This window comes from Protopterus annectens, chromosome 13.part0, assembly GCF_019279795.1.
Source record: "Protopterus annectens isolate FY-2018-M chromosome 13.part0, PAN1.0, whole genome shotgun sequence".
Lineage (NCBI taxonomy): Eukaryota > Metazoa > Chordata > Ceratodontiformes > Protopteridae > Protopterus > Protopterus annectens.
This window is the reverse complement of record NC_056747.1, coordinates 1,132,009,901-1,132,022,907: the sequence shown is the minus strand read 5'-3', so window position 1 is coordinate 1,132,022,907 and position 13,007 is coordinate 1,132,009,901. Positions and strand designations below refer to the sequence as shown.

Sequence of the window (13,007 nt, the reverse complement as noted above, 5' to 3'; positions counted from 1 at the left end):
CACAAAACACTACCACCTGCCTTTATATTCCAAAACTAGAGCAGGCTTTGCCACTGCTGTGTTGCAGGGCATTCTGGCTCATCCCAGTTCCACCTAGTGCCTACCACCCTGTGCGTAGCTTTGGGATTCTACCCATCTGTGATTACTGCAGCTGTATGCACGATGAACATAGTACAGTTTTGTACCTACCATAAATGTAGATGTTCGAGTGCTAATACAGCTGCAGTACAGGTTTCCCTCCCTCCTTCCCCTCTTGGTAAAGGCCTAGGGTCTAACCCCTCTTCATACAACCTGATTGGGTTATCCTTCTATGGTATATTTGCTTACAACTACTGATTTTTGATTATATTGCATTGCATGTATACATATATTGCCTTCCTTCTGGAGGCACCTGACATCTGGGGCAAGAAAGGCTGAAGAAAATGGCGTCGGCTGTGTCTTATATACACCTGCCTCACTGACGTCAGGAAAGAAAGCGACAACAACCGACGCCGGACCTAGACTTTGGAATTCGGCCGACCGAGGACCCGCCTGCCGGCAGAGAACCCATATGTGATTACTGCAGCTGTATTAGCACTCGAACATCTACATTTATGGTAGGTACAAAACTGTACTTTCTCTTTCTTTCTAGCTTTTACTCCATTTACTTTTCTTCTGTTTCTCTTGTACTCTATACTAGCTTTGACCATATACCTTAGTACTTTTTTCACTTCCTATACTCTGCTTTGTGCTATTTTTTTATTCTTCATTTCCTTACTACAATTTTCTTCCTAAATGTATTTAAAACTGATCATACTTTGATATTTACAACATTTATGCATATACTCATCTTGTTTTTGTCCCTGATGATAAATGTCTCAAGTTACTTGTGCTTTTATTTTCTATAGAATGTGTTTCTTACGTAAAACTGAACTAGTTAAGTACAATTAACCTATTCTTTTTTTTTCTTTTGCATCAACTGTCTGTGTTAATTAATGTATATCTAATGTAACATTGGAGCTTTTCTCCTAGGTTCTCTACTGAAAAAGGGATTTTGCCCAGCCAGAGCAACCCGGTTATCAAATGTCAATCAGTAAATAAATAAATAAGTTATTAATATCCCTTGCCCTAAGCAGAAATAGGCAAGAAAATCTTTAAGGAAACATTATCCAGGTGATTAAGAAAATCTCTAAACAAACGTTATCAGTTTGTTTCACTTTTGTTTACTGTTAAAAAAAAAAAGAACCTACCAGCTAAACCAGCAGCTCATTCCACAAGATCTGTTGCAACTACTACCGCATTCTTCAGAAATTCTTCAGCGGATGAAATATGTACTGCTGCAGCATAGTCTTGTTTGCACACCTTTGCCAAGCATTGTAAACTAGATGTGTGATCCAGATCCAGAGCTTCCTTAGGATTCCTTTCATAATTGGAGCTCCAGCCACAATCCTATCTGAGAGAGGGGGTAATTTGGCGTCTTACCTCTCAACTGTCCAGATTTTCGCAGAATGTCCAGATTTTTGCCTTGTATTTTTGGTCTTTTCCTCATAAAATTTGTGGTTTTCTGGCAAATCACTGGGATGATCTGAGGCTTGAATTAACTATTTAATGACATACACTTGTGTTTCAGAATTCATATCCTTCCGAAAATGTATATTAACTAGCAACTTTCTAAGTTTATAATAGCAGTATTTACAGTCTATCCCTGTTTTTGGGTCTTTGTACCCCAATGTTGTCAAGCTTTGCCCATATTTCTTGCACTGAGAGGTTGAGAGGTATGTTTGGCATTCTGTCCCAAGAATCAGATCAGTGGAGCGATGAAACAGGGTGTGGAAGGTACGGATGTCAAAGCCAATTTCAAAGGTCTCTGGCTGACCAAGTTTGCAGGTGATTGCTCATTAGGAGCAGTCATTGAATTTCCCCCCAAGATGGGAGCACCCTTCAGAAATGTTTGACACATACAAATGCAAGTAGTGGCATAATGAAATTGAGCCTCCATTTAGGAGAGGGCTTTTACCAGCAGAATTGTTACCTAGGGTCATTTTGTAGAGTGAGTTGTATAGAAGCATGCACAGTATGACTTTCCTAGCTTTTAACCACTATATGTGGTAACAAAAACAGAAGGTATGAATTTGACATAATGCTGGATTCATTTTCTTTTTAGTCCATCCAATATGGCTGTTGCGTACTGCGCCACTTGTTGGATCTGATCAGGCCATCTGTTAGAGCTCTTAGCCTCAAGCGCCTTCTGATATTTCCTACCATAATTAACTTGTGCCTCCCTTACCCGCTGATTGAGTTTGCCAGCCAGATTGGTTTGTGGTACAGACTAGGAGACAAGGAGGAATGACACACAGGAGTTCACAAGCCAGTTTGCAGGTCCTTGAAGTAAGGTGACAATTTGGAAGGGGGACAAAGGGATGGTTGTTGCACTGGACAGACTAGGATGAAAAGGATCTAGCTTTATGGCAAGTTCATAACTTCTGTTTTTTTTTTTTTTTTTAAACTACATACAGTATTTTGCCATCAGGCATGTGGGATGGATGTTTAATGGTGCGAGTCTTATATAATGCTGTTGTTACAGGTGGTTGGAGATGTGGACACTACTCTTCCAAGGACATTAGATGAACTTGGCATCCACTTGACAAAGGAGGAACTGAAACTGAACATCAAGCCCTTGCTGAGACTCGTGTGCAAAAAGTTCTTTGGTGAATTCACTGGTGAGCTGAATATATTGCTTATTATGAATAAAAAGTAACTGTACTCTGAACTCATTTTGAGGTCTTGCTTTCTGTGACAACCTCAATCAGGAGGCTTTGGAATTGCTGAGACTGCTATATGAAAAACAATATCCGTACAGTTTTGAACCTTCTTGATTGAAATTTTATCAGTGTGCTAGGCTTGCGAATATGCATTTTGTTTCATCGTGAAAGAAGAGACATACAGGACAGCAAAAATATATTTGTTGAAACCACAGGTAAAATAAAAATAATCAGGTTTAGAAAAGTAAATAATGTGAATGCCAACAATGATTATTTCAGGATGATTGGGTTAACCAGTATGAGCCAGCCATCATTAAAAGCATTATTGCCTAATGGTGTTGACTAATAGCTAACTTTATACTCTGGGGAAACCTGTATTTTTTCAGTGTCTTTCTTATGCCTGATGTTCATCGTGCATACAGCTGCAGTAATCACAGATGGGGGTTCTCTGCCGTCAGACGGGTCCTCGGTCGGCCGAATTCCAAAGTCTAGGTCCGGCATCGGTTGTCGCTTTCTCTCCTGACGTCAGTGAGGCCGGAGTATATAAGACACAGCCGACGCCATGTTCTTCAGTCTTTTTTGCCGTGCGGTGCCCAAAGCAGAAGCAGTTCGCAAGTGCCAGTCGGCCAGCTCCTGAATTACGAAAAATTGGAAACCGAAGTCTTCATTAAAGCTAAGTACCCCGTTGGGGAAACTTTTCTTGCCTCAGACCGATGTCAGAAAAAGTTAATAATTGTATTTCTTGTGGGAAGCAAATACCGCATAAGGATTTCCATTCCCTCTGCATACCTTGTTTAGGCCCAGACCACGAAGTCTCGGGCTGTCGCTTTTGCGCTACTTTCAACAAACGCACTATTAAGCGTCGGGCGGAGTTCGCCCAACACTTTTTTGGTAAAGCTTTTGATTATAAAATGTCGTCGGAGACTCCGACTACCGTTTTGTCCAAAAAACGCAAGGACAAGGACCGACACACGAGGTCCGCGGTCCCCAGCGACACCACGCCAAAACCGGCTGCACGTGGTCCGGTTCTCAGCGAGACGCCTTTGCAGTCCCTGACTACCGACAACACTCCTTTGGCGGTGTCTTCTGTAACCGAGACCGCAGGTACCTCGGCCCTTTCCCAGACTACAACCACTGAAGCGATTGTCAGTGTTGACCCTCCTTATGTGGACAGGTCCACTTCTACCCATGGTGTCTTTAGACCCTCATCTTCCTTTTCTGTTAAGGCCTTCACTAAATCCAAATCAGCCAGGCATCCCAAGAGGCCTATTGCACAGGGCCCATCTCCAGGCCCCATGCCTAAAAAACAGATGCTTAAAATGGCTGAGGATTTAATTACTCTTGTCAGGGGTTCCCAGCCCCCTCCAGACAAGAGACCCAGAGTGGAGGAAGATTCTCCCTCTTCTGATCAGGGCTCCATTTTATCAGAACATTCTGATGTAGAGGAACACTCTTACTCCCCTTTTGAAGATTCGGATGCAGAACAGTCCATTCCTTCTGTATCTCCTCCTGAGGATTTTTCCTTTGGGGAAACCTTGCACACTCTGAGGGAACACTTCCATTGGGAAGGCCAAGACTTTTCCGATTCCAAGAAAAGACTTAGGGAATTTCTTTTGTTACCTCAACACAGACCTCTGGCGATACCTCCTGTCTTGGACATACTTGATGATGTTTATTCGGAGGCTTGCCTTAACCGGATTCCTGCCTCCTGCACCAGTCAAACCTGATAGGTACTACAGAGTTCCTAACTCTCACCAATTTCTCTACAAAAGCCATAATGCTGACCCTGAAACCATTTCTCAAGGCCCCAAGGGATTGAAGGCCTCTACTGCTAATAATCCACTTCCTGCCGAAAGAGAGTCAAGATCCTTAGAAAGGTGGGGAAAAAAGGTATATACCTTGGCCACCCTAGCCATGAGGGCCTTAAATTGTCAGTTTCATATGCTTAAATATCAACAGTTCCTGTTATCACAATTAAGGAATATAATGTCTCAACCTGAACAACCAGATTTGAAGGAGTTGCAGGATATGATGCATAGTGCAGAGCAAGTGGGTAAACACACCTTACAATGTGGCTATGATGCCCTAGAGGCCTCAAGTAGAGCTGCTGCTACAGGATCAGTCATTCGTAGACATGCCTGGCTTAGGGAACAAAGCTTGCCTGATCATGTGAAAGCTAAACTTTTAGACGCTCCTTTACAAAAGGATGTGCTGTTTGGTACTAATGCTGAGGAGATATTACGGAAAATGGAAGAAAAAGCCAAATCTATGCAAACTGTCAAAGCTTTTCTACAGGTCCAACCACCACGTTTTAGCAGAAATTGGCCTTCAAAAAGCTGGTCCTTTCCAGCCACTGACAAGCCCCAAAGAGGTAGATACAGACACACAAGGGGCAGAGGGCAATCACAAGGATCATATAGAGGCAGACAGTGGCAAACTCCAGCACCAAGAGGTGGCGAAGACAGTGCACAACAATACAGGAAACAAACCCAATGACTCCCTCATTTCCATGCCAAGCAAGTCTCAACTGGCAGCACCTTTGGGAGGAAAGCTGGCATTATTTACAAGAAATTGGCATATTGTCACAACAGACAAATGGATCCTGGACGTTATAAACAGAGGCTACAAATTTCAATTCCACACTCTTCCAAAAATGAGAGGCATGCCAAACCTGCCACACAATCAAAGGGCAGAGGCACAACTACAAATTTCAAAGCTCATAGGCATGAGAGCTATACAAGAGGTACCTACTCACGAACACGCTCAAGGTTTTTATTCAAGACTTTTTCTGGTACCAAGGAAAGGAACCCCATTCTGGACTTATCCACCCTAAACACATTTCTACTTGTAGCAAAATTCAAGATGCTCACATTACAGCAGCTTCTTCCCATGCTGGGCAAGGAGTTTTGGCTGGTAACACTGGACCTCAAGGAGGCATACCTGCATGTCCCAATCAGACAAAGCTGCAGAAGATACCTCAGATTTCTTGCAGGTTCAATCCACTATCACTTCTCTGCATTGCTTTTTGGCTTATCTACTGCGCCCAGAGTATTCACAAAGTGCCTGGTATCAGTGATTGCCTACTGCAGACTTCAAGGGATACAAATTTACCCTTATTTGGACGACTGCCTGATCCAAGCGGACAGCAAGCACATACTTCTGGAACATCTGGCTTATGTAACACGGTTACTGCATTCTCTGGGATACACAATCAGCAAAGAGAAATCCAGGCTAACACCATCTCAGAAAATAACTTTCCTGGGTGCCATCTTGGACACAAACACCCAGATGGCCTATCTTATGCCAGAAAAACAGGGGCAACTAACTCAGTACTTCAAAATACTAGCAAAATGTACCAGGCTTACTGCAAGGAAAATCCTGCAGGCTCTGGGTTTCATGGCATCTTGCATTCTTTTAATCCCATGTGCAAAGCTGCATATGAGGAAACTTCAGAGGTACCTAAACAACCTATGGTCTCAGCACAGTCACAGTTTGGAAACAATAATACCAATAATTCCATGTTTGCAAAAGGAATTTCTATGGTGGGCCCAAGCATGTCAAGCAAACACAGGTCTCCCATTCTGCAAGCCTCAAGCAAATCAAGTCATCACAACAGACGCCTCAGATTACGCCTGGGGGGCGCACATGACAGACAGGTGCATTCAGGGCAAATGGTCCCAAAAGGAAAAGCACCTTCACATCAATCAAAAAGAAATGCTAGCAGTAATAAATGCAATTACAGCTTTCAAGGACCTCCTGCATCCAGGACAATTACTGATAAGAACAGACAACACCACAGTAATGTGGTACATAAACAAACAAGGAGGAACACATTCATACCCCTTGTGCAGACTAGCCATGACTCTTTGGAACTTGGCTCTGGAATGGCAAATCGAACTTCAAGCACAGTACTTGCCAGGATTGGAAAACACGCTGGCAGACAATCTAAGCAGAAATATGACAGATCCACACGAATGGAAGTTGCATCCTCAGGTGTTTACAGAGATAATCCAAGCATGGGGGAGGCCAGACATAGATTTTTTTGCCTCCCACAGGAATCATCAATTGGAAAAGTTTTGTTCGAGGACCTTTCATCCAAAGGCCTGGAGAGTGGACGCCCTTTCATTCGGTTGGACAGCATGGACAGTTTACGCTTTCCCACCTCTGCCTCTCCTGCCCAAGGTGCTCTTGAAAGCAAGAGCAGACAGACCGAAGATGATACTGATTGCTCCAGATTGGCCAAGGCAACACTGGTACCCGCTCCTGAGGAGCCTAACTCATACTCCTCCCTGGTCACTACCTCTAATGCCTCTTCTGCTGACTCAGCACAGCTACAAAACTCTTCACAGTCAGCTGAAAACACTCAATCTCGCTGCATGGAAAATTCCTTAACACCACAACAGACCCTACTCTCCAAGGAGGTGCAGGATGTCATTTTGGAGGCCAGAAGGCCATCTACTAAAAAGGCTTACTCTGCAAAATGGAAACGGTTTTGCTCTTGGAATGAGAAAAAAGGCCAGGACCCTAGAAAACTGAATTTGCCTCAGGTATTACAGTATCTAGCTGAGCTGCTGAACAGTGGGCTTTCATTTTCTTCCATAAAAATCCATGCCTCAGCTATTTCTGCAGAATTCAACACGGATCCACCTTTATTTTCTCACCCACTCCTACAACAGTTCCTCAGAGGGGCTAAGAATATAAGACCACCAAGGAAACAACCAATACTAGCCTGGGATCTTGATTACATACTAGAAAAATTAACATTGCCTCCTTTTGAACCAGTTGCCTCAACAGATTTGCAATATTTGTCCTGGAAAACAGCCTTCCTTCTGGCCATCACTTCAGCTCGTAAGGTTTCGGAACTACAGGCCCTCATGGCTGTGCAGCCCTTTCTCATCTTCCATCAGGACAGGGTTTCCCTTCGTACCAACCCGTCATTTATGCCTAAAGTGGTATCCAGGGTAGCTTTAAATCAAGCCATACACTTACCTACCTTTTACCCCAATCCTCAAAACAAAGGGGAAAGGCTGCTACACTCTTTAGACATCCATAGGCAGCTACTTTATTATTTGGACAGAACAAAGTCCTTCAGGAAATCAGAACAACTTTTTGTGTCCTATGCTGTAGGGGCTCAAGGGAAGCCAGTTACCAAGCAGACTATTTCAAAGTGGATAGGCTACTGCATACGGTTTTGTTATTCCTATCATGGGAAATCTGTTCCTACAGGCATCAGATCACACTCCACCAGGGCCACAGCTACCTCTACAGCCTTCCTCAGAGGAGTTCCTACCAAAGATATTTTGGAGGCAGCCACTTGGAGTTCTGTGCATACCTTCACAAAACACTACCACCTGCCTTTATATTCCAAAACTAGAGCAGGCTTTGCCACTGCTGTGTTGCAGGGCATTCTGGCTCAACCCAGTTCTACCTAGTACCTACCACCCTGTGTGTAGCTTTGGGACTCTACCCATCTGTGATTACTGCAGCTGTATGCACGATGAACATAGTACAGTTTTGTACCTACCATAAATGTAGATGTTCGAGTGCTAATACAGCTGCAGTACAGGTTTCCCTCCCTCCTTCCCCACTTGGTAAAGGCATGGGGCCTAACCCCCTCTTCATACAACCTGACTGGGTTATCCTTCTATGGTTTATTTGCTTGCAACTACTGATTTTGGATTATATTGCATTGCATGCATATATATATATATATATATATATATATATATATATATATATATATATATATCATAAGGGCGGTGCCTCCACAGACCCTGGAAATTACCGCCCCATTAGCTTGACAAGCCTTATCTGCAAAGCCATGGAGAGGATCATAATGGAACTCATAAATAAAGACATAGGGAACTTGCAGACTTTGGATCCAACCCAGTTTGGCTTTGTCAAAGGCAGATCCTGCCTCTTAAACTTGGTTGACTTTTACGAGACAGTCACCAAGGCCATTGATGAGGGAAAGGCAGTCCATACAGCCTACCTCGACCTGGCAAAGGCCTTCGACACAATACCCCACTCAGGTATCATGAAAAACTCATCAGCTTGAATGTAAACCCATACATCACAAGATGGGTTGCAAACTGGCTAAGCGACAGAACCCACAGGGTCAGAGTTGCTGGAGCCATGTCAGACTCAAAGCCTGTCACAAGTGGTGTCCCACAGGGCTCAGTCCTGGGTCCACTCTTGTTCGCATCTACTTTTCTGAAGTACAAGCAAACACAGGAGGGTTATGGCTGACAAAGTTTGCAGATGACTGCAAACTGGGCCATAGTCGAAAACACATCTGACACAGATATCCTCCAGAAGGGCCTCACAGAAACGGATAACTGATGCCAGAGCCATGGCCTGAAGTTAAACGCCAAAATGCATAGTCATACCCTTCGGGAAAAACAAGGTTACCCCTAGCTACCATATAGGTGACAATCCACTGAGCACAGAAAAAGTCATCAGGGATCTGGGGACCAAAGTTGACAGTAGTCTTCGCTTGACACTCATGTTGCTAAAGTAGTTAGGAAAACCTTCTATATCGCCCACCTGATCATGAAGGGATTCACATCTAGATCAAGGGAGGTCATCGCCCCTGTACTCATCACTCATTAGACCTATGATTGAGTACAATGCCCGCTCGAATGTATCTGACCAGACACCTGATGCAGCTTGAAAGGCCCCAAAAGTTCCTCACCAAAAGGATAAAGGGTCTCAAAAATATGTCTTATGCTGCCCGACTGAAAGAACTCCAGCTTTATTCAGTCTCATACCGCTTGCTCAGAGGTGACCTGTGCCTGACATATAAGGCCATGTCAAACCCAGATTTGATGAATATGCTTCACCTCAAAAATCTAGATCCCTCAGAACCACAAGGCGGAGACTTAAACCTTGACACGGTTATAAATAGAACGTGCTGGAGGGACACATTCATCACCCAGAGACTGCCTATGCTGTGCAACAAAATCCGGTACATGTGAGGCAGAGCACCTCGCTGGCCTTGTTCAAGAGGAATCTTGACCAATGGATGGGAGATCGCAGATATACCCCAGGGATTACTTCAGTGTCACTGCTTGACAGAGGCACAGAAAAATGATAGGCATAGTTTTTATTCAAACTAAAGGGGTGGCGAAAGCCACATAACTATGGGCTAGGCTTATAAATGCCCTTGGGCAGATAGCCTAGTATGAACCTATGAACCTATATATATATATATATATATATATATATATATATATATATATATATATATACATAATTTATGTATTGCCTTCCTTCTGGGGGCACCTGACATCTGGGGCAAGAAAGACGGAAGAACATGGCGTCGGCTGTGTCTTATATACTCCGGCCTCACTGACGTCAGGAGAGAAAGCGACAACAACCGACGCCGGACCTAGACTTTGGAATTCAGCCGACCGAGGACCCGCCTGACGGCAGAGAACCCCCATCTGTGATTACTGCAGCTGTATTAGCACTCGAACATCTACATTTATGGTAGGTACAAAACTGTACTTTTTGAATCTTAAGTAGATAATTTAGATATTGCTGTACTTCTGAGGTTGTTTCTGTATGTTGTCATTGTGCTATGTGAACCAGAATTACTTAAAATGCTTAACTATTGACTGAGCCCAGCGGTTAATGATCCTTTGTGTGCTTCCATCCAATGCACCATTGACTATCCAGACTTTGCTGGGATTGTGATGTTCTTCGTGTTTCACTGTTGCAGCCATCACACTTGGGTTATCTGCCTGCAGTAGCCCTCAGTTGGCCTGAATACCAGACTCTTGGGTTTTCTGTGTCGGATGCTGTCGCTTCTTCCATGATGTCAGGGGTATAAATATGCAGCCGATGCCATTACACCAGCTTTTATTGCCAAGCGGAGCCCAAAGCAGAAGCAGTTTGAAAGTGCCGGTTGGCCACCTCCTGACATTTTCATTTTTCGAGTTTCAGACCTGAAGTCTTCTAAAAGATAAGTACCCTGTTGGGGATCCTTTTTTCTTGCTCTAACCGATGTCAGAAAAAAATTAATAATTGTCTTGCCTGTGGAAAGCAAATACCTCAGAGATTTTCATTCTTACTGCATCACCTGTTTAGGCCCAGACCACGATGTTCCTCGCTGTCAGATTTGTGCCCTGTTCAACGCCCGAACTATGTGTCGTCGGGCTATTTTTGTCGGTAAATTCTTTCACTCTCGTTCTCCGTATTCTGAAATGGCTTTGATAAGCCATCCGACTACCGCTCTTCCGAAAAAGCGTAAGGATAAAGACAGAGACAGACCGCATAGTTCCAAAACTGCAGATGACGCTTCCGCTAAGCTAGTCATCAGTCCGCCGGTACTCAGTGAGCCACTTACGCAGCCCCTGATACCTGCTTCTACAGATTCGCAGGCCTCTACTGAGACCCATTCAGAGTCCAGTATGCTGCGAGATGCTTCTTCGACTATGGAACCTGTGGATGTTCTTCGTGTTTCGCTGTTGCAGTAATTACATTTGGGTTATCTGCCTGCAGGTAGCCCTCGGCTGGCCTGAATATCAAAGTCTTGGGTTCCTGTGTCGGATGCTGTCTCTTCTTCCATGACGTCAGGTCTTCAGGGGTATAAAACATGCAGCCGATGCCATTACATCAGTCTTTCTTGCCGTGCGGTGCCCGAAGCAGAAGCAGTTTGCAAGTGCCAGTTGGCGGACTCCTGAAATTTTCATTTTTGAGTTTCAGAATCGAAGTCTTCGAAAAAAAGCTAAGTACCCCGTTGGGGACCCTTTTTCTTGCTCTTAAACGATGTCAGTAAAAGTTAACAATTGTCTTACCTGTGGAAAGCAAATTCCTCATAAAGATTTTCAGTCGTACTGCATTCCTTGCTTAGGCCCAGACCACGACGTCCCTCGCTGTCGGTTTTGTGCCTTATTCAACCCCCGAACTATTCGTCATCGGTCTATTTTTGCAGCAAATTATTTTGGTACTCGGTTTAACTATCCCGAAATAGCTTTGTTAAGCCATCCAACTACCGATATTCCGAAAAAACATAAGAATAAAGACAGAGACAGACTGCATAGGTCCAGAACTGCCGACGATGCTTCCGTTAAGCTAGTCGCCAGTTCGCTGGTACTCAGTGAGGTGCTTTTGCAGCCCCGATACTTCAGATTCGCTGACCTCTACTGAGACCTATTCGGAGTCCGGTATGCCGCAAGATGCTTCTACAACTATGGAACCTGCGGATGTCTCTACCTTGGATGGGTCCAGAGCTGCTGTGCAGGCACCGGCTTCTGAGGATGTATTCAGGCCTACAGATTTGCATTTTAAGCCGACGCCATCTTCTTCATCAAGGCCTAAAACTCGACCCACGCCTAGAAAACCAATGTCCAAACCGCATGGTCAGGCCTATATGCCTAAAAAACAATTGCTTAGAATGGCTGAAGACCTTATTACTTTAATTAGGAGAAGCCAGCCTTCCCCCTCTAAGAGACCTAGAACTGATTTTCCTTCTGATTCTTCTGATCAGGATTCTGAAATTTCTGTTTGTTCTGATTACCAGGATTTGCCCTTATCTACCTATGAGGATTCTGATGCAGCGGATTCCATTCCCTCTGCTCCCCCTCCAAAATATTTTTCTTTTGGTGAAACCTTGCACACTCTTAGGGAGCATCTCCGCTGGGAAAGGCAGGATTACTCTGACTCCAGAAAGAGGCTTAGGAAATTCTTACTCCTCCCTCAACACAGGCCTTTAGCTATCCCTCCTGATGTTCATCGTGCATACAGCTGCAGTCATAACAGATGGGTTCTCCTGCCGTCAGGCGGGTCCTCGGTCTGCCGAATTCCAAAGTCTAGGTCCGGCGTCGGTTGTCGTCGCTTTCTTTCCTGACGTCAGTGCGACAGGGGTATATAAGACACAGCCGACGCCATTTTCTTCAGTCTTTTTTGCCACGCGGTGCCCGAAGCAGAAGCAGTTCGCTAGTGCCGGTCGGCCAGCTCCTGAAATTACGAAAATTTGGAAACCGAAGTCTTCTTTAAAGCTAAGTACCCGTTGGGAAACTTTTCTTGCCTCAGACCGATGTCAGACAAAGTTAACAATTGTATTTCTTGTGGGAAGCAAATACCGCATAAGGATTTCCATTCCCTCTGTATACCTTGTTTAGGCCCAGACCACGGCGTCTCGGCTGTCGCTTTTGTGCTACTTTCAATAAACGCACTATTAAGCCGGGCGGAGTTCGCCCAGCACTTTTGGTAAAGCTTTTAATTATAAAATGTCGGAGACTCCGACTACTGTTTTGTCCA

The 13,007-nt window shown here is 44.3% G+C and overlaps 1 protein-coding gene across 3 annotated transcripts in view; it reads left to right on the top strand.

The window, feature by feature from the left end:
- Positions 1-13,007, top strand: part of EFTUD2 (elongation factor Tu GTP binding domain containing 2) — a 1,111,673-nt gene that overhangs the window by 590,836 nt on the left and 507,830 nt on the right. For all 3 annotated transcript variants that reach the window (XM_044055111.1, XM_044055110.1, XM_044055112.1), the window contains exon 14: positions 2,564-2,699. In XM_044055111.1, the coding sequence (XP_043911046.1) occupies positions 2,564-2,699 (136 nt within the window). The remainder of the gene's footprint in view (positions 1-2,563; positions 2,700-13,007) is intronic.